The sequence below is a fragment of the Patiria miniata genome, unplaced genomic scaffold (genome assembly GCF_015706575.1).
Source record: "Patiria miniata isolate m_02_andy unplaced genomic scaffold, ASM1570657v1 HiC_scaffold_21, whole genome shotgun sequence".
In the NCBI taxonomy this organism is placed as follows: Eukaryota; Metazoa; Echinodermata; class Asteroidea; order Valvatida; family Asterinidae; genus Patiria; species Patiria miniata.
This window is the reverse complement of record NW_024037060.1, coordinates 1,364,665-1,390,909: the sequence shown is the minus strand read 5'-3', so window position 1 is coordinate 1,390,909 and position 26,245 is coordinate 1,364,665. Positions and strand designations below refer to the sequence as shown.

The following is a 26,245-nucleotide window of genomic DNA, read 5'->3' as shown; positions in this document are numbered from 1 at the left end:
TGAAAGAAGATTTTCTCGTTTAATTCTCGCGTGAATATGAAAGCTAGAAGACTCTGAAAGACAGCTTTAAGATAGAGGGAGAGCCTGCTTCCCAATGCAAATTCCGTACGACACAAGCTTGTTCCCGCTGCATCTACTCTGAACAAATAATTGTCCACGTCCGATTGAGCGGAACGTGTGTGCTAATTTGTTCAACAGGTCACTTTCAGACAGATAGGCCTATAGATGTGCGCGACAGTAATTCAATGTGATGGAAGCAACAAATGAAAACTAGTTTTATTTTCACCAAATAATTACAAGGAAAGTTAGATATTGGGAATTTAGTATCTAGAAAATAATCATTTTTATCCCATTTCTTCATTCCGTGACCACGTGTTATCCTATTCTATCTGTAAATAAAGTTGATCTTATTATATGCTTTTATATACGCCCTTGGTTAAAATAAGTATTGTTTCTAACTATATAAAAGTTGCGATATTCTTGGGTTGTTTTTTCATTAAGACGCTGATGCAAAGTTTACTCATACAAACCCATTTCAAATTATTGCAATAGATTTTGAAAACAATATTTTGTTGTTTAAAACAAATTCATATTTTCGAATCATTAATTTGGTTAATTTCAACGCACAATTTCACCTGTTAGTTTCTAAGCATTAGACTTTAATTAATCAATTAATAATCCCCCTCATGTTTCAGTCCATGTGCCTTAATTTCGTCTGTTGGTTTTGTTTTGCTTTTCATTAGGCCCATTTTTAGCCATCCATATGGAAAAACATTGAATGCTGACTGATTAATATGACGATACAGGTGTCTTTGCCAGCTGATCCGGACGATGTGTCCGTTCGCTGTGAAATTTTGCCATCAAATAGCCAAGATGAAATTGTCAAGAAACCCAAATTGAAGTCCCCATACCACCACCTCATGAGGCTTGAGAATATCAAATGCACATCGAAAAAACGTTTGTTCACTTTCATTTATTTCTAAACAACTGTTCATTGCTCAGTGAATTGTTTCTGCATCACCACAAATAAAACGTACACACAAATCCATTGTAGGACTAGGCCTTGCCAAATACCGGTTTTAACCCGAAATGTCCAACGAACCCATGATAAATGAACGGAGCGTGCTGTTATTGGTTTGGTTGCATCACGTGGTCACGACGTCCAAGGGCGGATCCGGGGGGGGGGGGGCCAAAGGGGGCCATGCCCCCCCCCCCAAAAAAAGCGAAACCAATTTTTTTTTTTTTAATGTGACATCGCAATAAAGGCAGGCAATGAGTACACCACCATCTTTTCCTCAAAATAAATTGGTTAAAGTGGTCAGAAATTGCCTCAGATCGCACCACAGAGCATCTAGAATCCAATTTTTTTCGGGGCCCTTAAGCGGGCCCCGAACCCCACGCTGTAATTTTTTTAGACCCACTTTTTGGGGGACCACAATTTTTTTTGGGCCCCCGCCAAAATTGTGTTCTGGATCCGCCCTTGACGACGTCACGACATCTACATAATCAATCAGCACGAGTAGATGTTATTGTTCCGCTCACATCGTCGGAATTCATCGAACGATAATCAGCTAGTTATCTTCCATACAGTGACGAAAACCACCCTCTCAACGATACGACATGTCTGCTTTTACCTGGCTGTGTGTGTTTCTGGTGGTTGGGTTGCTGAACGCGCCCATCAAAGCGGCTCCGGTTGAAGGCGAGAAAGTACTAGAAGGTTTGTAATTCCCGACCCGAGCTGTAATGACTTTTTAGCCTCGAGCCTTGCGCATCTTTTGTATACCAAAAACAGAAAAATGTTCCGGTGAAAACTGAGTTTTCCCATATACGTCGTGTACACACAGCAGAATTACCATTCGTACATATGAGTAATTAACTAGCCATGATTCCAAAACCCTTCGACCTATAGTCACGAAATTTCTTGGGTATGTTCATGATGAGTTGCTTTATGCATGAACCGACAGGCGCGGTACTTGAACCAATATTTGGGGGGGGGGGGCTAGCACGGTGGATCCAGAATTTTTTCAGGGAGGCGTGCTGAAATGTTGACCGGTTATTTTTTCCAGACACTTAGGCCTCCGAAAATCAATAAGTGGGGATGGGGGGGGGGGGGGGGGCTTATGCCATATTTCCAATGGGGACCGCCAATAAAATAATAAAATCATTCACACTATATTAACTAATGCGTGCACCCTTGTCACGGCTATTTCTTCTTTAGAGTTCGCATGTACATCACAATCCTTCTTTTTGCTAATTCTTTTTGCTGCGCCTTTGTACCGAGTTTCCTTTTAGGGTTAAAGGAGTTTTGTTTTCCCCACTGAATATTACTTTGACGTTTCTGCCTAGTCAAATTCTATGAAAAAAAGTTTAACCGATATTGATCGCTGCCCAGTGGGTCTACACAGAAGTGTTGTGTAAAAAAAAAATAAGTTTCATTTATATTTAGGGCAAATGCGGAAATAGGAAAAATTGGGAAATATCACCGGAAAATAATATTAATGAAAGCTGTTTATTGGACTAACACACAGGCGCTAGTAGAACATAGTTTCGCACATCTTGGTTGATGATACCAGTGTTGTAGGTCTCGAGACCGGTCTCGGTCTCGGTCTCGGTCTCGAGACCACTTTTTGCCGGTCTCGGTCTCGGTCTCGGTCTCGGGAGCTGTGGTCTCGGTCTTGGTCTTGGTCTCAGTCCCCTTTGGTTTCGATATTTTGACTGGTCTCGAGTCGAGACCAGCCAAAGAGTGAGGGGGTGGATTCCGCCCCAGCCCTTTTAGGGTTAAGTAAAGAATCAGTTTAGGGCAGATGTGACTGCAGTGTGATGCTAATGGACATGTCTCTCTTCACTTTCTAGTGAGTGAGGCATAGTCCAATTACCATTGCTCCTCTTCTTATTTCTCGGTTTTATTGTGGGATGATCCGTTGAAACAAGCACTTTAAAGCCATCCTCATTGATTCCAAATACAACTGAGATTTAAATCTTATGAATCAAGACTGAAACATTATTTTTCCGTCAGATTTTGTAGTTTGAATATGGGGAACAATTCAAGTGTTTTTCCCTAGAAATATTGGTAATTTTTTTCTATTTTCATTTTCAATTTTTCCTTTATTCTTGGAGGCGGGAAAACGTTTTTTTTTTTTCATTATATTTATTAATGGATATTCATCAATTCGTAGACCGTTAAATTGGTATAAGTGGTGGACAGCTGAATGTTGTGATCTCTTTATTAAAATAGACACGACTTGGGAATAGAGTATGCAAATTACGTGAAATGTGCACAGTTACTACTCAATAACATGTTCTTTATCCCAAATATATTTTTTTACCATACGGTCACTTTCTTTTTGACTCGCCATGTATTCATATTTTCATCTGTGATAAACACAAATTGAGCTACTGCCATGTACGCACAAAAATAGAGTATAATTGCCTGCCTCGTCTCCTTCCTAAATGTCAATATGCTGTTTACGGCCATCATAATAAACTATTACATGTAATAAACTGGCAATATGTCGTACTTGTTAATCACTAAATTATTCAAGTAAATTGCCCAGCAAAGTAGCTGATGCAGGCGATACGATGGCACGGTACAAAACACAGAGAGGCGTGGGCACTGAGCCATGAATTCTAAAAGTACATCTCACCCAACACATTCAGTTTGTGACATCGCCCTTCTATTGTGTCGGCCATATTCTCAAATATGCTAATGACGATGATGACGGCGGGCAGATTAACAGAAGATAGATCAGGCAAAATTTTATATGGTTCATCAATCTTCTATAGTATATGTAACGTTATTGACATTAAACAAAATAAAGTGGCATTACATTTCAGCCTTAGCCAGGCCTTCTTTCAGAGATAAATGACAGAGGAACAAGAAACAAACATGTAGGGGACACACAAACATGCAGGGTTGGAAGGAGAATCACAAAGAGGGATGGGGGGGGGGGCAGACCAATCCATATCTGGCTACCATCTCTCAATTTTTTGGTCTACATGTACAAATCTATATTCTATGACTGAAATTTTAAAACATAAATCAATATTTTCTTGCTCCAATTTTTGTTCGAATCAGGTTTACAAGGAGGTCAAATGTAAAATTAAAGTTGCATTTAAATATCCGTTAGTGGTCATTGCTGAAACCAAGGGGTGGCTGTGGAGTTTAGGGTCCGAGTTCCTATAACAGATGAAACATCCACCTTTAACTTTTTACTTTTGCAAAAACTAGTACAAATTGTCGTACTCCTAAGTTAGAGTTTCATCATCAGATTTACACTTTATAGTAGTCAAACAATATTTTTAAAAAATATTTTTAAAAAGTGGCAAAAATATATGGAGTTCATCAAATAAGGTTTTCCCCTTCTTTAAATTAGGTTGTTTCCAATTTTTTTAATTGATTGTGACAATAACAAATTCTGTTGCCATGTTGTAATTTATGGCATGAAGCAAACACGAAGAGCACTCGCATGACACAATTAAGCAGGTACAAGTGATTCCTAACTTTCAATCACTTCCTTCACATCCCCATGAACATCAACATCTGAAGGACAGACTGTTCAGTTGTAATTAGTGTCTTGTTGTTTATTAAGATTATGATTATTAATTATTCGCGGTCTCGGTCTCGGTCTCGGACCATTTCGGTCTCGGTCTCGGTCCGCCTTGAAGGGGCTGGTCTCGGTCTCGGTCTCGGTCTCGCAACTTCAGGTCTCTGTCTTGGTCTCGGTCTCGGACTATCCGGTCTCGACTACAACACTGGATGACACTAAAACCAAAATAACCAAAATGATAACTTTGTTTTGTTTGCTTTCTTGAAAATGGCAAAGACGAGAACCGTGGCATAGCAGATCACCATGGTAATACGACAATTGCATGTGTTATCTTTCCAAAAGTCTGCGAATCCTGACACAATGGCGGATCGGGAATTTCCAAAAGGGGTTTGGCCGAGTTGTTGAAGTCCAAGATTTGCTAATTGGGGATAGGCATTGGTAGCTGAAGAAAATTTGTGAATGTTTTGATCATGATGTAAAGAATAAACATCGGTTATTTGGAAGGGGGCTGGTTAATCATCGCCATTTAAACAGGCTTTAATAATTCAGTATAGGCCTATGGTAACGTAAAGGTAACGTGTCTATAATGGCGTGTTAACGGTTAATAGTTAACGTTTCCTTGGATATTATTCTCCTCATATAGATCCATTACTTTCTATGTGTTTGTCACATTCAGGTGACATTAAAGGTAACGTATATCATTTACAAACATTAAAACAAAGGGAACTGCCAAAATAATTATGAAATGTGCTACTTGACTGTTTATATCAAGCATCGTGTGAAATCGTAGCGCCTGTTTTGCTGTCATTATCAATAAAATAGGAATTACCATCGTTTCCCAAACGATGGTTGGACCGGATATGTCGCTGGAATATTTTTGTTTTGTTTTCAAATACTGCACCAAATTGACCAAAATTAGTTTAGCTTTCAATCGGTTTCACATAGTTATTTCCCCCAGTGACAACTGGGATCATACCACAAAAGGGTGCTTTTCACGGTTGTCTCAAAAGTAGAACTTTATAATTAGTAATCCGCCTCAGATTTTCTGTATTACTGTTCTTTGTTTCGGCAACCAAAAAAACAATTCCAAAATGTACACTTGTAAATTGCCTTTAAATCGTACATAGCTTCATCTTCTGTACCGTCACAGAGGCCATAGCGCAAGCAAGTCACCTCAGGAGAATTTGCCAGCGTCATGGTTTTCTGTTTAAACAATGGCCTACGCTTATCTCTTAAAATAAAACCATACGGAATATTGTGCGAGACGGTGCCACAATCTTCGACAGATTTTAGTTAGTTCAGCTGACTAGTCATGTCCATTTGATAGCATGTACCTGTATAATGTTGAATGACTGTACATTGAAATCATTACATGTAGTTGCCATTTTGATAAGGAAGGTCTGCATCTGCGAACAGCTAGTACTTTCATTTGGTTTTAATAATTGTTCCTTGACAGTGGTTGATGAAATCATCTACGCTGGAAACATACTTCGGGAATGTTTAACGGACAAGAACATGCGGGATTGCATCTTGAGTTACTACGCCCCTGATGTGATCGTAGTGTCGGATGGCTACCCATCATTGCAAGGAATTGACCGTAAGACCAATAGTTTTAAATTATAGATAAAAAGAAATCTTCATTAAGGACAAAGTCTGACATGTTGCAAATTTAGACTTATAGTGACAGATTCGAATGTGATTTATTTTATAACAAAAATAATTCTCATCCATCCTTATGGAAATGAAGTTTCCGGTTTTCACATTTTGTTCTTTGAGAAAAGGGTGACTTTTTTTCTATTTGACCGACTTACAGTAACCTGTTCTTCGGACTGATGTGCCTTGATAATGATGATCTTATTAATTGGGGGTTGCATTATGCAAGTGTTCATTTTAGAGTTCTAAATAAACAAATATATACTCAATGATCTCTTTTGGGGTTTTTTTAAGTCACGAAGTTACTCATAGCCTCATTGCCATCCATAGAGGAGGTAACAAGACATATCCTGTCACATAGTTGTGATAGTTTGAATCAAAAGTGAGTGGTTAGGTAATCACATCCCCTAAGTGGTATAATGTTAACAAATTCGTCGGATTCTCCGTCACGACAAATTTCACACATGAAATGAAACCGAAACCTATATGTTACTACATGTATTATTATTAATTTCATGCAGTTTATGGCAACAAAACGTGGTTGCGTGCTTCATCAATTTACAATTGTACAGTGTACAAAATACTGTGTATCGAGGTATGCATACTCATTATATATACACGTATAGCCTATTCGAGGTACGGCTGACACAATTTGAGGGCGCTATTTGCTTTTAGTAAATCCAAACGTTTGTCTCATTTCTGTACCCAAATCAAACAGCGCCCTCCTATTGTGTCTGTAAACATAAAATCGGCTAATGGGTTATTTGGCGAGGCTTGTACAGGGCGAGTCAACAAAAAAAAGCGGAACCCAAACCCCCAAAATTATATTTCATATTGGAAAAAAATATGTAGCATCAAACATAATAATGACTGGAAAGCCAATTTCATTAGTTACTTTTTTGCAATAAAGACCAATTATGTCCGACAGCTAATTTTTGACCAAGACATAATGGAGCAAACGAACGTAATCATAACACTTCTTTAAAAGGCAACCGATTTGAAATGCCATTCCGTCTATACCCTGCCATCGAAATATATTTGATTGCTGTGTTCATACTAAATAATCGAAAATGAGGATATCAATTTTTCCTGAGAACAATATTGTGCAGTGTACGTGCCATTTTACAGTGTTTTATTATATTCAGTACTACAAACCCCTTTGTATATCTTGCTTTTGTTTTTCAATTGAAAATTTCGGGCTAAAACAAAATACTTCCCTTGGTGCGTGCACATTATACAGTCCTAAACTTGGTGACCAAAACCTGACGCTAGATGAGAGCGTATAACATGCTATCGGGGGCGTAAATCCCGGGGTGGAGATGCGGGATATATATTCCCCCTCCCCCTCTTTGTTTTGACCAGGGGATTGGCTATTGGATCGTCCCCACGTCGACCACAAGAGGGCGCCTTACTACATTTGCACAGGTTTTTTTTTCAAAAACAGTATTTTCGGGCATAGTTTCACCTTCAATATAAATACCTTTAAAACAGTTAACACATTCATATTCGTCGAGAGCCCGGTTGATAAAGACCTGTTGGGTTTCTCCCCTTAAATGTATACAAATGTATATGTACTTTCACCGATGAATCCCTGAATCTGACTTTTCAAGCAAACGGGATTGGTTTTTTTATTCAGTATTAAGATCAGAATTCCTCAGTTTGTTCTATTTACGTGCATTTATTTATTTTTTTCGTTCAGCAGATAGTCCAAAGGCAGGAAAGGGAAAGAGGTATACCGATGATGAACCATAATAAGATGGAGAGCTTTCAACCTTTGATTTTGTTTTCGTCTTTTCGTTTTATTGTTGTTATTACCATTTTACTAGTACCCAATGCTGGTTAAATGTACCCTTATTCAAGGCAGAATAAAGAGAAACTCTGCGTATTCAGTCTTTTTTTCATTATTAAATTCGATGGACTAAATTCAATTTTTCGATTGACTACCACGAAAATCATGGATTTCCCCCCAAACAAATTCGTCAAAAGTCTTAGAATAGAAGATGAAATTTAATTTGAGCTGTCACGGTGCTTAGTTTAAGAAGCTGTTTAAGAAAAGCAGGCCTATGGTATAGTTAGGTTCTTGGAGAGTCCATGATATGTATAGCACTGTATATTCGTTTCGATATCCGTCCCCGTAAATCCGTGCCGACGACTGGGGGGAGTAACTCCCCCTAAAATTCTAAAACCATCCCTACGTACCAAACTTCAAAAAGCGGTTAGCGAGAGGGAGGGGGGCTGAACACCATCCGTCACTCTACGTAGCACTGCATGAAGACAGATCAGCGACATGAGTGCTATTGCTGTTTATGAGCATTTTACCTCATTTACCGACTTTATGAGTATACAGTATAGTAGTTGATATTTTCCTGTCGATTTTTTTAATTGGCTTCAATTTCTTTCTGTTTTTTTTTTTTTTTTAATATTCACTACTTGTTGGGGATGATCCAATGACCCACCCTTACCCTCAAAAAGTTGGGGGAATCTCCAAGGGATTTACACCCTTGTCCGTTCCTTCGAATCACCCCGAACTCTTCCAAATCCCATGGCATAAGCGTCGCCGTAACTTTGTCCAGAGGCAGCTATGATTATTTGACACTTGGGGCGCTGTTCAACTGTAAACGAAGCCGTATACAGGGCACGGATCTGATAGTACATAATATTTCAAGACACCTTTCCGGTGGTTTTGTCAAAATTTCAGAAAATTTAACAGTTCCAAAATTACTCAGACAATCTTGTTCCCCCACCCCCGGCTCCGCACAAGTGAACCCCCCCCCCCCCTGTTCTTCAATCCTCTTGTCTGCACTGTTACCACCTTATAGAATGCAAGGAGAAATACCGAGGTACCGAGGTTGAAAGAGAATCCAATGCAGTAATTAGTTCCCTTATCATTTCAGGGGAGAAACCTGCTGGTACATCATCCAAACGCTTTGGATCCCTGAGATCTTCACTTGGCGTCGGCTATATTCATGCATGATAATCTGCAAAGCCTTGTAATTATTTGACTGCACTGGTAAAGTCCTCTTAATTAAATAATTGTACTTCCTAAGGTAGAATGTGACCCATTCATTAAAAATGTTGATTGAAACAAAACGAATAGGGCGCGAGAGAAGATATTCACGTACAAAATAATGACCGAGTTAAAGAAGTGTCCCCGTGCTCTTAATTTTTTCCCTAACAAACTTTGAATGTGTTTGTTTTAATACTGTGTTCAGGAAAAACAGCTTTGTTTCTGATTTCAGGCGTCTGCAGCCCTCGCAAAAGGACGTTTTTGTTTTGCGTGTAAATGAACCCGCCCTCCAAGAGCCAAGTCATTGTCAAGCCGCAAATAATTCAAATTTTGTTAAAAACATAATTCAATAATTAAACATTGGTGGACTACCATGTCTCATTCAAAAGTGAATAACTTTCATGTCGCTATAGGTAAAAAGCATGAATATTACATTTTTTTCCGGTTTCACACTCGAAATGGATGTTTAACGGCTTTTGGTTGATTTTTCGCCATCGTAATAACATATTTAAAACAGAAAAGTATTGTTTTTTAAATAGTTTGTTAATGAAGAAAAGCCAATGCCAACAATGGCAATTAAATATACCAAGTGCTTCCCCTGAGGTGTACCTGAAAAATGAGGCTCTTCCACTTGAGGCTTATACCCCCGCCCCTCCCCCTGAATCTCTTACCTTCTCAGAACTTATGGGACTAAAAGGAGCAGCCGCAGCGTTGGTATTGTTAAAAATTTAGTGCCCTACTTCAGGAACTGAGTCTTCTTAAGCGTACCCTATTTTCGAGTTGCACCCCTCCCCCCCAAAAAAGCAACGTAAATAAACAACGAATAATATGGATAAGTACAAGCGTCGGGTGCGCGGAAGAAGGTCGTTAGGGTGAAAAACAATGGGTCAAAATGTCAAATTCGGATTTTTTTTCGGGTAGTAGATAGAGCATGGAAAAAACTTTCATTCGATTTAGATCTTCTCTCAAAGGGCTACGTAATACTGATGTTATTAACAATACAGCAAAAGTAGAAAGGGCTTTTTTTACGTGCACTTTTGGAAGTTGGTAGACTAGCGTTTGCAATATCTGTCAATATTTTCAAGACACAAATATTAATGAGGTTCTTATCCATTACGGTGTGCAGTAAACCATTGCATAAAAGCCTCCTTCACGAGTTGTTAATTAACAAATATCACCCTTTTTGCCGGCTTCCATTTGTCGATACCAAGACCTACGCCACGTCACGCCGAGTGACGCTAATGAATATGCTAATATGCCCATCATCATTGTGAGCCGTGCCGGGCCGAAATCGGTCAGCCGTAGCGCCTACGGCGCTTTGCGAACAATGCACATGGGTTGGGTCGGCAATTAATTTTTGATCGTCTTCGAAATTTTCTTTAGAGATGGTTCAAAGTTTAACACTAGTGTCCGCAATAACAGATTAAGCTGAAATTCGGAATTGCTTAGATGATATAAGTGTTCAACTCCTCGTGATATAAAAACTTCGGTAACTTCCTAGAATTTATGTAATTACATACATTTGGGAAAGTTTTCGAACGATTTCTTCCAGACTTGAAGGTCAGCTATAACAGTAACCAGTATTGACGTGAAGCTAAGAATTTCTTCTTCATTTAGAATGTAACATTTCATTCATACCGAGCATATTTTCTGAGAAACACGACGTTCAAAAAGGCCATGTTTTGGGGGGTTCACGAATTTCAATGCTCTGTTACAGTGTCTTAGTACGTAATCGGATTAGCTTTCTCTGACAACGACCGACGCTTTGCCGTAGCAACCATATGGCTGCCATTGGTCGATACTAAGACCCACGCCAAAACACGCCGAGTGACGCTAATGAATATGCTAATCTACCATACCCGGTCAACCGTAGCGCCTATGGAGCTTTGCTGAGCAATGCAGGTCGGTTGTGTCAACAGAAAATCCTCGTCGAAATTTTCCATGGAAATGGTTCTAGTTGGTATACTAGCATTTGCAACAACAGATTAAGCTGAAATTCGGAATATTCTTAGATGATATAAGTGTTGAACTACTCGTGAATTAACAACTTGGACAGATTCCTAGAAATTGAGGTTAATACATGCATTTGGGGAAGTTTTTGAACGATTTCTTCCAGACTTGAAGGTCTGCTTTACCAGTAACCAGTATTGACGTTTCGGCATCGATGACCGAGATTTTTTTTTCTCTGACATGAAGTTTAGAATGTCGTCTTCCGTAATAATTTAACATTTCAATCACACTGAGCATATTTCTGAGTAACATAACGTTCAAAATGCCATATTTTTTTGGGGGGCGCATGGATTTCACTGCTCTATTGTAGCGTCTAATCGGATTAGCTTTGCCTAACAATGCCAGAAGATAATGCCTAGCAACCACATGACTGTTTCAATACAAAATAACTCCAAAAAATGGATGGCAAATAATTTCATCAATTTAAGAGGAGTAGAAAAATGCACAAAATATGTTCACCGGTAACATTCGTTTCGTGGGCCCTTTTCAGTAGGCTTGTTATATTTTGGTAGTTATACTTATACCAAAACAATGTAATCATTTGGACATATATGTAGATCACGGGCTTCGGTAGTGGTGTATCTAAGGGAAAAGTGCACACACGTCCAACTAGAGGCATGTGCCTTACGAGCGTTCCTCACCAGCTCAGAATTCAGAGGAGGTTAAGAGAAGGGTGTTTTTATTAATTGGCAAAACCCTTGAGTTTCCCACTCCAGAAAACGCAAATTGGACCCCAGTCACGTCACTGTCATACTTTCTTTTTCAATCCCCTCGTCAAAGTTTTAGTTTTTCTGTTTCTTCATCGGTCACAAACTGAAGCCAGTTACAGTTGAATTAGCAGCAACACATTTCTGTTAATCACATTTCTGTTAAAATATAAAATACTTACAATTTTGAAAAGTGCATGGAGAGAGTTTATTTCCAAAGTAAACTCCGAAATTGTAATTAATATAATACAAGCGAGAAAACGGACAAAAAGATAGAGAAAAGTCCATACCCGAAACCCTCCCCCCGCCATTTTTAATACCTGAGCAATTCTAGGGAATTCTTCATCATCTTGTGCTAAAGTATCCGTCAGAACTCTTTGATGCAAGACGCGCATTAATGTGCGATTCCAATATCACTTTCTATACTTAATCTTTCATTGATCATGAAGTCGTTCAGACAAGGTCATTATTGATTAACAAACACTTTTTCAAATTACCATACGTAATCCTTGCCAGTGTTTTTCCTGGCATGAAAGCTTATGAAAGCCAGTGCCCATGAACACTTCGTTCGCATACCTGTAATAATTACTGGCAGGAAGATCAGTAGAAATGCACTCACTACTATGGTATCCCTAACACTGCCTGGAAGAGACCCAGGGCCGACCTCGCAAACCCTGGTTGCGCCAGCTAGAAGTTGGCCACAAGACACGAGCGCAACAGCTGTGGCAGTCTGCATCTGATCGCTCGGTACGTCCGGGCGGCCCAAAGTCCCCATGATGGATTGGGAGAATGATGATGACGGTAGCCCGACACAAAAATTGTTAATGTGGATTATTGGTGGGCCTAGAAGGCCAGCATACAGTCCTCTTTGCTGACTGACTGACTGACTCCCCGACTGGCTCTCGACTGACTGACTGACTCCCCGACTCCCCGACTCCCCCGACTCCCCGACTGACTGACTGACTGACTGACTGACTGACTGACTGACTCCCCGTCAACTTGTGAATTAGACTTCCTTCAGTATCACCCCTTCCACAACGTTGACTCGGATGACCTCTTCAATGGACACAATAAGTCAGGGACCAGCTTTACTAGGCTTTTTTCTTTTCCTTCTTTGCATTTTTTTTGCAAGGCTTGTTGTTTTTCAACGGCACCGCATCCCTCACATTACACACTTTTACAGCATATAATTATTGTCTCAACATCAAAATGAACCAGAGGTTTGATGTTTTTGTTTTTGTGACAAACGCAGCAGGGTGATAGGGGCTCGAAAGTTTTTCATTGGTCATAGTCCTTTTCGGTTGTAAAAATTGGTTATGCAAAAACAGGAACGCAAATTATTGATCTTAAAACCCCTTTCCGGTTTAACAACTTCTTCATTTAAACAACACATTCCTTGGGATCGATATATTTCATTTTACATATTATTTACACGGGACTTCCGGTTTGATGACGTCATCAGTTTTATATGTGCTATAGAATACTGATTCGGTTTAGAACGGTTACATAATTCAAAATAAAATGAAATGAACGTATCGAAATATTAAAATACAAGAACGTTTAAAAATGTGTACAATTTGTTATAGAGGTAAATTCCGGTTTGATGACGTGACAGCATTAGGATGCCTGATGTTATTTTGGGCAACGCTAATCGCGAATGGGTACTAATCGCAAATGGGTACCGAATAGTGAAAGTTATTATTTATCTGACATCAAATGATATCCAAATAAAAGAACAATTTTCGATTCAATGTGTCTGGTGTGTTTGCTTTTCAAAATACAATATAAAATAATTTACAGTGTTTTTTTTTTTAAATAGACTAGTGGACTTTGTAAACATTGTTACATTGATACAAATTTAACTTGACCTTGGGGACGAAGTGCCGGCTTGCTCGTTGAAACTAAATATGCCCTCAGACACACACGGATAATCTTACCTAATTACCAGATGTGTATTCACTGAAGTAATTGTATATATTTAATTACCTTTCATTCTGTGAAGTGTTTGTTTTCGAATTGTTGGAATGCGACTCTTTTTGTGCGGATAAAGATGACGTATAACGCGCGTAAAAAGGAAAGGAAAACTCCGATAGATAGCCTTCAAGAGGATGAGCCTGGTAGCCAGGGAAAATTTCATCAATTTTCCGAGGGCATAGGCTGGTTTCCGCCGCATCTAGTTTGTACTAATAATTGTGCATTTCCAATTAAGCGGAACGTGCGTGCCAGGTTGTTCAACATGTCACTTTCAGACAGATTATTTATAGGCATATAGATGTACGTGACCGTAATTCAATGCAATTGAAGCTGGCAGAGTCATAAACAACTGAACACACGTGTTACTTTCACCAAACAAGCGAAATTAGATAGCCCATAGGGAATTTACAAATATAATTATTTTCATCACAATTGTCTTTCTCTAAGCACTTTTTATCCTATATTTCATCCGTAAAATATATTGTTCATATTATTTATACATCCTGGGTTAAATTAAGAATTGGTTCTTAATGCCTGAGAGTTGCGATATTATGGTGATGCAAAGTTTACCAGTACAAACTCATTTCATTCTTCTTCTTTTTTTAATAGATTTTGGAAAAATAGCTTTCGTTTTAAACAAATTAACATTTTAATTAAACCTTTATTCGCATCAACTCACCAAGTTCATCATCATTTATATGTGTATTTGTTTTTGTTCATTTGGCCCATTAATGCGATCATTATGGAAGAACATTGAAGGCTGATTTATTGACATTTTGGAGACAATTTCTTCGTCGTTCACTGAGAAATATTGCCATCAAAATAGCCGAGAGGAAATTGTCAAGAAACCCAAATTGTAGCTTGAAGCCTGAAAATGTCAAAATGCACATATGAAATTATTATTTCATTGTTCATTTACATGCCTGTGGATCGACCACGTTGTAGCCGCGTCCTTCGCAATTCAGCTTCTCAGCTGCGAGTACGGATGATTAGCCTCCCAAATTATTATTATAATTATTTCTGCAGCACCACCAATGAAACGCCTACAAAATCCATTGCACAGAACTCCAGTTGCCAAATACCTGTTTTAACACGAAATGTCCATGAGCGCATGGCCAATAAACGCAGCGTGCTGTTATTGGTTTAATTGCATCACGTGGTCACGACGTCACGACATCTGCATCAAGCAGCACGAGTAGATGCTATGTAAGGTCTCCCTTGAGGCTGAATCCACTCACATCGTTGGAATTCATCGAACGATAATCAGCTAGTCATCTTCCATACCGTGCTGACTTGAAGAAAACCACCCTCTCCACGATACGACATGTCTGCTTTTACCTGGCTGTGTGTGTTTCTGTTGGTTGGGTTGCTGAACGCGCCCATCAAAGGCAACATCCCGCCAGCCGGCGGGGAGGTAGAAGGTTTGTAACAGCCTTGAAGGGGTGCTTTTCTATGTTTTTGCATTTTCCCCTGGACAATACTTTTACGTTTCTGCCTGGTCAAAATCTGTCAAAAAGTTAAATTTTCATTGAACGCTGACAAACAGCCCAGTGCAACCCTACATAGAAGTATTTTGTACAATACAAAAACAATTTGCCGATGTTTTTTTTTTTTTGAGTTTCACTATGGGCATATGGGGAAATGGGAAAAATTGGGAAATGTCACTAAAAAAAATAAATTAGTGAAAATGTATTGGACCAATATTGAAAAAAAAAATGTTAATTTAAATATTTGGTCATATGAAGGACCCAGGCGAAACAGTTTGGCACATATTGGTATATACATGTACGTATCTTATACTAAGACTAAAACCAAAAGAAAAATGATCACTGTATTTTGTTTTCTTTCTTGAAGATCACAAAGAGGAGTCCCGTGGCATTGCATATCACCCAGGTAATACGACAATTGCATGGTCATATATTATCTTTCCAAAGTGGCGGATCCGGAATTTTCCAAAAGGGGTTGGCTGGGGTGTCGAATTCCAATATTTGCTCATTTGGAGGCGGGGTGGCGGATGTATTGCAGTCAACGCATAACAAGACCAAAAGGCGTGAATGCTAGCACATAATTAACGTTTTTGTGAAACTGAGCGATGACACATCTGGGGTTTCTTTATCATATTGTAAAGAATAAAATCTTGTAATTTGAAGGGGCTGGGTTATCATCCCAATGAACCCCATTGGGTGCGTCTTTAGTAATTCAGTAATTGTTTTATAATAATACAAAATAAGTAATAATGTGTGTCGCTGATATAGCGCTTTCCGCCAAAGTTATAGGTCTCATAAAAGCGCTTCATTATTATCGTAGTCATCTACAAGTCTTGTTAGCCCTCGGCATGTATCCATGTGACTGCACACTGGAATCACTTGGTATAATTTTGATATTAGGAAAGTCTTCATCTGCGAACAGTATCTGATTTTTGGTATTGATTGTTCCCCGACAGCGGTTGATGAGATAGTGGAACTGGGAGAAGAGCTTGGGGAGTGTTTGATGTACAAGGACAAAGATTGTCTCTTGAGTATGTACGCTGATGATGTACTTGTAGTACCGGATGGCCACGCAGCATACGAAGGAATTGAGAGTAAGACCATTATAAGTTGTAATAGCTCAAAATACTTATAAATTTGATTTGATCTGATTTCCGTGCTGATGGGGGATGGGCTATTGATTCATCCACAACACTTTTCGTGATAGGAAAAATCCGGATTTTGAGGTATTTTTCGAACATCCCAACATCCCAACAACCCAAATGTATTCAATAGCATTGAAAAGTGGAGAAACAAAGTACAAGGGCTTTTAAAATGCGCTGTTTTGATGTAAGCGCGAATATACATATTGATATAGGCTACGTCTATCCTGAGCGCACCCTAATGTAATGTGGTGTCCAGCCCCCCCCCCCCCCCCCCCAAACTCGCCGGCACAGATTTACGCCACTGGACAGGTCTGACAGGTTTACGAATTTAAATGGTAACATGATGTGTATTATTGTTAGTGACTGAATCTGAATATATAATATAATTCTGGCATCCATCTTTATAGAAATGCTCAGTTTCCGGTTATCACGTTTACATCTGTTCCGGACCATTACGTCCGTTTATTCCATAATGTCCGACGGCTGATTTTGACCAAGACACAAATGTCTTGTGCCTTGGTATTTTAGTATCAGGTATTTGAGAAAACACGTAAACAAGTCTAGAAATTACGTGCAATTTTGTCATCCACTGTCATGATGCTTTACGAATGTCGAAAAGGTTTATTAAAAGGAGAGTTGAAACCACCTGTTTAATTGTATCAATAATTTCAGATGTGGAGCAAAACCTTGGGTGGCTGGAGTATGTTGACGTGATCAAGCATCCGGCCGAGCACATTGAACCATTGGGACCCAGCGGGGATTACGTACTTGAAGTGCATGCTCAAGACAGTATACTACCGGATGGAAGCCACAAGAAGGGAAAGTAAGTCAAAGTGAAGTCACATTTATCGAAACCTTGATAAAAAATATATATAAGATTTAATCTAATAGCTAACACGGAGGTGATTAATGACTTGTTTGTGTTTGAAAAGTAAATGAACCTTAGATAGCATGCAACATCAAAGGACAATATCACTTTAAAATTCGACTCCGCTACGACATAGTTGTGCAATGGTGTACGTACGGTGCTTCTATGAGTTTGGAAAGTGACTTGTGTATGAGTGTGAGTCCCCGGATGGAATTAAGCGTGGGCGATTTTTTTTCTCTCTAAACAACATCTGCATAACATGGTTGTTGAGCGCCCTCTACGACCCTGTTATGATACTTACGCAGGTATGATATTATTACCATGAATTTCAAGGACTTGTCGAGCAGCTCGATAGCTCATTCGGTAGATTCATGGGTTCAAAACGTCATTTTACCCATTTTTTTTCTTCTTTTCTTTTCTGAGGCTTTGGTTGATTTTTATTTAAAAAGGAAATAATCCGAATTTCATTACGTTCGAATTAGGTTTTTTTCTTCGTATTTAATTTTTGTTCATGTTTTTAAGAGAAGTAAAGTCCAAAACGTCATAGTTTACACCATATGCGGATGTCGTTTGGTGAAAAAAAATCGTGGGCGGGGAGGGGGGGGGGGGCACGTCACTTGACCAAGCGGTACATACATCCCAGAGCTGGGTAGAGTGATCAAGTGAGGGTGATGCATTGTGCTATATAAAACTGTCGGTGATTAGCCACGTGGTTGTTCACGTGATCAGAGGAGAAAGATCAGCATACCTATAAAAACATAAACGGTTTTTGATGTTATTTATCCGTGTCCACAGGACTACTCTTATTTGGAAGCGAATTGATGGGGAGTTCTACGTCATCTTTCAGATGAGCAACGACGAATACTAAGGAAACATGTCTGTCCACGGAGCAACGGCATAGCTACGGGGAGGGAGGGCGTAGGGGAAGGGGGGCACGCTCCTACTTATTTCCCATAATTACCTTTTTCACGTTTTGTTTCACGAAAACACAGTTTTTCGCGATTGGCTGTTGGTGTTATCGTCCCATGGAAAGCAAACAACGACCTCTCGGGAGTTGTGGACCCCATTGTCCTCTATTTTCCAACGTCCCCTATATGCAGAAACAAACTCACGCACACACGTTTGTTTATGGCGTCTTTGTTTATACTCTTAACTTTTTTGTGCAACAGATCTCATTGGTTTTGCACACGTTTTCTAATCGAGGTCGTCCTCGATTTGGTTCCTGTCCTCGATTTATCGATGATGTTGCACGTGTATGTCCTCGATTTACACCATAAACAAACGCATGCACGCACACACACATGAAATTGGGCGCCCCTCTGTAACTGTACCATCCAGCCCGCCCCCCCCCCCCCCCCCCCCCCGCCCGCAGGATAATAGAACCCTGCAAGCTACGCCGCTGGTCCAGAGTGAACCTTCAAATTAAGACAACATTTATAAAAGTGTTATTCTATCCAAATTCATTAGTTAGCTTTTAGTAAATAATCTTTCAAGTTTTCGTGTTTACAATCTATGGTGCATGCATGTTTACATTACATACCTAGTGTGGATATTCCTTTGTTTTCGTGTAGTTATGAGAAACCTCAGTGAAAAAAAAACTCGTTTTACTCAAACAGTGAAATCTCTTTCGACCCCAATTGTTTTCTGTGATTCCCTTGAATGCTTCTCTTCATTTTGCGACGGATAATTAACCCTAACCCCAAATGCCTCTAAACCTGTTTTCCAGAGAGGGGGAAACCTTGTGTGGACGTGGGCAAGTTCACACTACGTATCTGGAAACTGGTTTATGTGGACATCTTTTGTTCGGAAGTCCACACAATGCTTGTCCATGCATACGGTGGTACACATACTTTCCTATTGCAACATGTTCCTCTGGACGGCTATAGGGCCTGCTTGTGATCACACGTCATGCCATTACCTTTTTCATGATACCCAACTTCACCAAAAAAAGACATCATTGTGGTTCAGTTACACATTACGACGATTCTTTTATTTTTTCTTTTGTAGCTCTTTAAAAAATATTGGCATGACGTCACACTTCCAAAAACAAAGTTGTAGAATCAAAATGTAACTGAGAGTAATTCGATCTTAGTCAAGTGGTCATTGTGGGTGGAGTCTTCAAGCATGTTTCGCCTCGAATCAAATTCTTTGTATTCCACATGAAAGCAATTGAACGCCAATAATAAATGTTCAATTAGGCCTATCGGCTTAAAACTATTAGGGATGGACTTTTCCTTTCTAACTACTGTGCTATTTCCAATCGTGTGTATTGAATAATGTTCGGATGCTTGCACACGTTATGAAAATCCCAAAAGGGAGAAATTAAAAAGGGCCGTGGCTTAATAAAACAAACACATGAGATACCATTGACTGATTGTATGGTTTTAATTTTTACTTCAATTCATAATTAGTAAAAACGCCCTCTTCTGATTTTATCTGTAGCGCCCTCTGTCTATGTGTAATACAATCAACTGATATATACCACAATCAATGTAAGCCCTACTTTTCCCCATCAATTAGTAGCAGAAGCATCACAACCGCAATAACTGGAACTATCGATGTGATATTCTTTGGTCAAAAGTTCAGGGTGCAGGTCAAAATATGTCAATCATTAGCATGAATTACGCAGTATCACGAGGATGTTTAAGAATGATGACGTCATCGAACCGGAAGTAACTGTGGCCCGTCGCCATTTTGAAAAATAATGACTGCGCTCCATTGCAAAATAGAGCAATTGTATAGAGTCAAATTTCATCTGAATTTCACAGAAACACATCAAGCGCACAGCCCTGTGCACGGCTTCCACCATATTTCTCAAAAAAACTTCAAATTCTTGGCCCACAAAATACTCTAAAAGCAACACAAAAACAAGAACAATTTAGGGCATACAACTCTAAAATGAAAAATACATATGTAAGGCCAAAAAAAAAGTCTCCGGTTTCTGGTATGCGCGCGCGTCGCCATAGCCATGCGCGTCGGCAAAATGAAACAGTTTTTTTTTCAATAAAAGATGATGCCTCAAAACGGCCAAACTCACTGGTTTGACTGGAATCCTGCTGCTGCACAATTTTAACGTGTTTTTAGATGGGGTTATGATCGAGAATCAGCTTTATGTGGCCTCTATGGACTCCCATATATTTGTACTAAGTTTAGTCGGGCACCATTGCAGTCATCAGCCGACATTTGAAGCAAAAAAAAACAGGTAAAAAAAAAACCGCGTCGCCGCACCACTTTTTGGGCAAGCTCCATATCAGAAACCGGAGACTTTTTTGGCCTAAGGAATGGACTTTTTTGTTTCTAAAGTTATGTTCTTTCCAAATCATCTGTATTGAATGTCTGGAGGCTTGCACACGTTTTGAAATCCCACAAGAAATTCAAAGCGGCTTTTTTAATTACGTGTAATTACATGAGATACTTTTCACTTCTGGCCTTTTTTATTTTGTTTGCCTTTTCTTTAATTATGATAATGGTAATCACGCCCTCTCCTGATCAGAACCGTTTATAGAGATAGTTAACATATTATGTATAATTCGTACAAAATAGTTGCAAACTGCACTTACATATAATGAACGGCCATTATCGTTCAATAGTCTGAAGTCGTCGCAACTCTCTGTATGGTTGCAGACCAGTAAATAAACTTCCATAGACCCAAATTATAAATGTTCCCAATTCAGAAATTCGGGAAAAATATTCACAACTCTCCAAGGAGTTCAAGACACACATCAAATTAAAGCTTATTTCATCATCTTTCATTTTCTTCTCAATTTTTCGGAAGGTTGGCAACGGATGACTTTTAGGAGAAATTGCCATCCGACGATGATCACCCTTAAAATAGTCCTGAAGCCCATCGCCACTTTGAAAAACGATGCCTACACTCCATTGCAAAAATAGCGCGCTTTAAGTGCCCCAATTCCATCCAAATGGAACGGTTTCCATCCATAATTTTTTTTTAAAACTCTCAAGTTCATGGCCCACAGTATGCTCAATTACTAAAGATATCGAGGGCATGCAAATCGTGATTTGGACGGCGTAGGCAATTTCGGACCGATTTACTGAAATGCACCCATTATATACGCAGGGGCGGCGGAACCGGGGGGGGGGTAGTTGCCCCTCCCCCGATTTGGCCAAGTGCCCCTTTTGCGGCCATAAATGTGCCCCCTCGAGCATGAAAGTGTCCCTCAGATGAAAAAAGTAATGGCCCTAAAATTATCTGACTTTTTCTTGTAAGTAACCATTTCCCGAACATGGTATAGATAGTTTTGCTAAAAACGAGGGATATGAAAACCAAGCCCCAAGATCCATGCAATACGCCCTGAAAATGGGCATGCACATAATGCATAGTTGGCATATAATCATCGGTTTTCAAGAGTGCCCCCTATGTCGGAAGATGGTACCAGCCGTTTGATTTTACGGAGGCCTAATGTCCGGTGAAAAGCACGTGTCGACCTTTCAACACGGATGTGCAAACAAAAAAATCCTGAGCATAAGTGCCCCTTTTTGGTGATGCCCCCCCCCCCCCGTTTCAAACCCGTTCCGCCGCCGCTGTATATACGGCTCTGCTTCTGATTTTCTCCAAACACCCTTCATCAATGGACTACCCCTGTCAACATACCGCCCCCTATCGTTTACTAACCCCTTTGACTATGTAGCAGCAGAATTACAACCGCAATAACTGGAACCATGACTCGCACCTCATGGCTGATTTTCAGGTGCTATATAATACAGTCTTGTACAAAATTAAGAGACGTTTTGGTGCTAATTTTTATCCAAGGCATAACACTACCTTAAGAAGCAACCGATTTGCTGTGTCATTTCGTCTCACCCTGCTACCGAAATAGTTATTCGCTGTTTTCATTCTGAATTAATCAAAAATGAGCATATAGGCCTAGGGCTTCAAGTCTTCTCGCTTTCATTTTTCCTGTGAACAATCGTGCGGTGGTGCCATTTTCCCGTTACTTCTGGGGGCACGAGGTACACACGTCAGGGAGACACTGAAGGCATATGGTGCATATGTTTGTTCAATTCAACACGAATTTTAATTATGGATCCCTTTGTTTGTGCCCTAACCCTTTTGTCTTTAGTCCACGATTGCACACAAGTATGTATTTGCCTGCAATCGGGTACCCCTATTGTCCCTCTTTTGTTTGTACTTTTTAGGAAAACCTCCAATATGCTCTGTACACGAATCCAACTTTTGGGGACTTCTCGGGAAGTTGGGACCCTACTGTCCTCTATTGTTCAACGTCCCCTGTGGAATGGAGAAAACCTATGCACACAAATTATCTTTCTGCTGCCAAAAACATTTGGGATTTATCTCTTCTTCTTTTTTAGAAAAGATTCACACTTCTATAAAAAAAAAAGGAAAAAAATGTGAGTCCCAACCAAATCCTGGGTGCGCCACTTCTCCCGATGGGACCCCCCCATTGATACCAAATATTGAATCCTGCATACAAGTCTGGCACCTTGACTGTCCCCAACTCCTTCAGGCAATATGGCTCATTATGCTATGCACAGCGGCTGGGAAGGCAGGACTAACTTATGAAAGGACATGTGAATTACTTTTTTTATCTGTACGTTTAGTGGACTTCACTAAGCCACTGTGTAAGTGAGGTGTTTTTTTTAACTTAAAGTTGACAGGTGGTTGAGTTTAGTTTTGATTCCGACAGCAAATACGAAAACTATAGAAATATACGGACAGAAATGTGCCAACATTTTAAAACTCACTTCGAAAGAAGATGAGGAGATGTGTATTTATCGAGAAGCCCTTTTTTGAGACAGATGCCTGGACTTTATCTATAATGTAAATTATGGATACAAATTTCACTTGTTGCCGTCTTGCTTGTGCGTGTGGACACACATGGATAATCTTACTTAAGTACCAGATGTGTATTGAATGGAGTAAAAACTATTGTTGTTTAATCATTTTCTCATTCTGTTCAGTGTTTGTTTTCGAAATGCGACTCTTTCTGGAGGACACAGATGATGCATTTACCTCACGTCCAACCTTCGCTTGTCGATTTAACGTATTCCGACAGAAATATTGAAAACTCTGATATAAAAACAGAAATATTTAAAATTCTGCTAACTTAAAATACTCAAAACAATATTATTCGGACGGTTTTTAAAAGCTTATTATAACAAACTTAACTATCGGAAGAAGAGATGGGTTGTACATCGAAGTTCGCCAAATAAATTTACCTGCTCAGTGTATTCCTTTTTTAGTGAAAAAATCTTGAACCCCCAAATTGAATTGTTTTTCTGATAGCTTGCAGCCAGTACCAGGGGAAAATTGTAACTTGAATTTTTCCCCCGATACATATTTGAAGATCTAGCATTTCAACTAGATTTCAGATCTAGCTATTGTTCAACGTCCCCTATGGAATGGAGAAACATACCTACGCACACAAATTATCTATCTGCTGCCAAAAACATTTGGGATTTTTTTTTTTTAGAAAGATTCACACTAAAAAAAATGGAGAAAAAGAATGTGAGCCCCAACCAAATCCTGGGTGCGCCACTTATTCCGATGGGACCCCCAATTGATACCAAATATTGAATCCTGCATACAAGTCTGGCACCTTGACTGTCCCCAACTCTTTCAGGCAATATGGCTCATTATGCTGTGCACAGGGGCTGGGAAGGCAGCCTGAGGGAACATTAAGACACAAGACTAACTTATGAAAGAACATGTGAATTACTTTTTTATCTGTACGTTTGGTGGACTTAGCTAAGCCACTGTGCAAGTGAGGTGGGTTTTTTCTTAAACTAACAGTTGACACGTGGTTGAGTTTAGTTTTGATTCCGACAGCAAATACGAAAACTATAGAAATATACTGACAGAAATGTGCCAACATTTTAAAACTCACCTCGAAAGAAGATGAGGAGATGTGTATTTATTGAGAAGCCCTTTTTGAGACAGATGCCTGGACTTATCTATAATGTAAATTATGGATACAAATTTCACTTTGCCTGTGCGTGTAGACACACATGGATATTCTTACTTAAGTACCAGATGTGTATTGAATGGAGTAAAAACTAATTGTTGTTTAATTATTTTCCCATTCTGTTAAGTGTTTGTTTTCGAAATGCGACTCTTTCTGGAGGACACAGATGATGCATTTACCTCACGTCCGACCTTCGCTTGTCGATTTAACGTATTCCGACAGAAATATTGAAAACTCTGCTATTACAACAGAAATATTTAAAATTCTGCTAACTTAAAATACTCAAAACAATACTGTTCGGACGGTTTTTAAAAGCTTATAATAACAAACTTAACTATTGGGAGAAGAGATGGGTTGTACATCGAAGTTTGCCGAATAAATTCACCTGCTCAGTGTATTCCTTGTTTAGTGAAAAAATCTTGAACCCCTAAATGGAATTTTATTTCTGATAGCTAGCAGCCAGTACCAGGAGAAAATTGTAACTTGAATTTTTGTTGAATACAAAATATTGTTTGAAAGAAATGTGTTTGTTTCAATGAAAAAGGAAAGGAAAACTCGGATAGACAGCTCCAAGATGGAGAGCCTGGTTGCCAAGGCAGATTCTGTAAGTTTTTCGAGGACACAGGCTGGTTCCCGCCGCATCTACTATTGTGCACGTCCGACTGGGCGGAACGTGCGTGCTAATTTGTTCAACAGGTCACTTTCAGACAGATAGTGAGGAGGCATATAGATGTGCGTGACAGTAATTCAATGCGATAGAAGCAACAGCTGAAAATTAGTTTTATTTTCAATAAAAACAAGGAAAATTAGATAGGGGGAATTTAGTATCTAGAAAAATAATTATTTATCCCATTTCTTCATTCCGTGATCACGTTTTATCCTATTCTATCTGTAAATAAAGTTGATCTTATTATAGGCCTTCTTATACGCCCTTGGTTAAAATAAGTATTGTTTCTTACTGCATAAAAGTTGCGATATTCTTGTTCATTAAAAAGCTGATGCAAAGTTTACTCATAGAATCCATTTCGAATTATTTCAATAGATTTTGAAAACAATATTTTGTTGTTTAAAACAAATTCATATTTTCAAATCATTAATTTGGTTAATTTCAACGCACAATTTCACCTGTTAATTTCTAAGCATTAGACTTTAATTAATCAATTAATAATCCCCCTCAAGTTTCAGTCCATGCGCCTTAATTTCGTCTGTGGGTTTTGTTTTGCTTTTCATTAGGCCCATTTTTAGCCATCCATATGGAATACATTGAATTCTGACTGATTAATATGACAATACAGGTGTCTTTGCCAGCCAATCCGGATGATGTGTCCGTTCGCTGTGAAATTTTGCCATCAAATAGCCAAGATGAAATTGACATTTGAAGGTTTGCACGGTGGAAAGATACTAAGACAAAATAAGTTTGTGGTAGCACCATGTGAATACATCTCTTTTGTGAGTGTGTGTGGTTCTAAAAAGAACCGGAGGAACTAGTATGCTCTGCCCGTCGTCAGGAGAATGAGGGATTCTAACGATGATACAAGATGAAATTGTCAAGAAACCCAAATTGACATCCCCAAACCACCACCTCATGAGGCCTGAGAATATCAAATGCACATCAGAAAAACGTTTGTTCACTTTCATTTATTTCTAAACAACTGTTCATTGCTCAGTGAATTGTTTCTGCAACACCACAAATTAAACGCACACACAAATCCATTGTAGGACTAGGCCTTGCCAAATACCGGTTTTAACCCGAAATGTCCAACAAACCCATGACAAATGAACGGAGCGTGCTGTTATTGGTTTGGTTGCATCACGTGGTCACGACGTCACGACATCTGCATAATCAATCAGCACGGGGAGATGTTATTTAAGGTCTACCTCGAGGCTGGTTCCACTCACATCG

At 39.3% G+C, this 26,245-nt stretch overlaps 1 protein-coding gene across 1 annotated transcript; it reads left to right on the top strand.

Annotated features, from left to right (window-relative positions):
• Positions 1-1,553: 1,553 nt before the first annotated feature.
• On the top strand, positions 1,554-18,430 carry LOC119729468. Its single transcript, XM_038202034.1, has 6 exons — positions 1,554-1,653; positions 15,256-15,319; positions 15,753-15,791; positions 16,342-16,479; positions 17,203-17,353; positions 18,194-18,430. The coding sequence occupies exons 1-6, from the start codon at positions 1,621-1,623 to the stop codon at positions 18,264-18,266; spliced, it is 498 nt and encodes a 165-aa protein (XP_038057962.1). The 5' UTR covers positions 1,554-1,620; the 3' UTR covers positions 18,267-18,430.
• Positions 18,431-26,245: the final 7,815 nt, after the last annotated feature.

Bases quoted from the DNA above. Each gene is read 5' to 3' on its own strand.
- LOC119729468 (XM_038202034.1), top strand. From the start codon at position 1,621: ATGTCTGCTTTTACCTGGCTGTGTGTGTTTCTG. The intron at 15,792-16,341 runs GTAATACGACAA...GTTCCCCGACAG, and splicing joins TGGCATTGCATATCACCCAG to CGGTTGATGAGATAGTGGAA. The intron at 17,354-18,193 runs GTAAGTCAAAGT...CCGTGTCCACAG, and splicing joins GGAAGCCACAAGAAGGGAAA to GACTACTCTTATTTGGAAGC.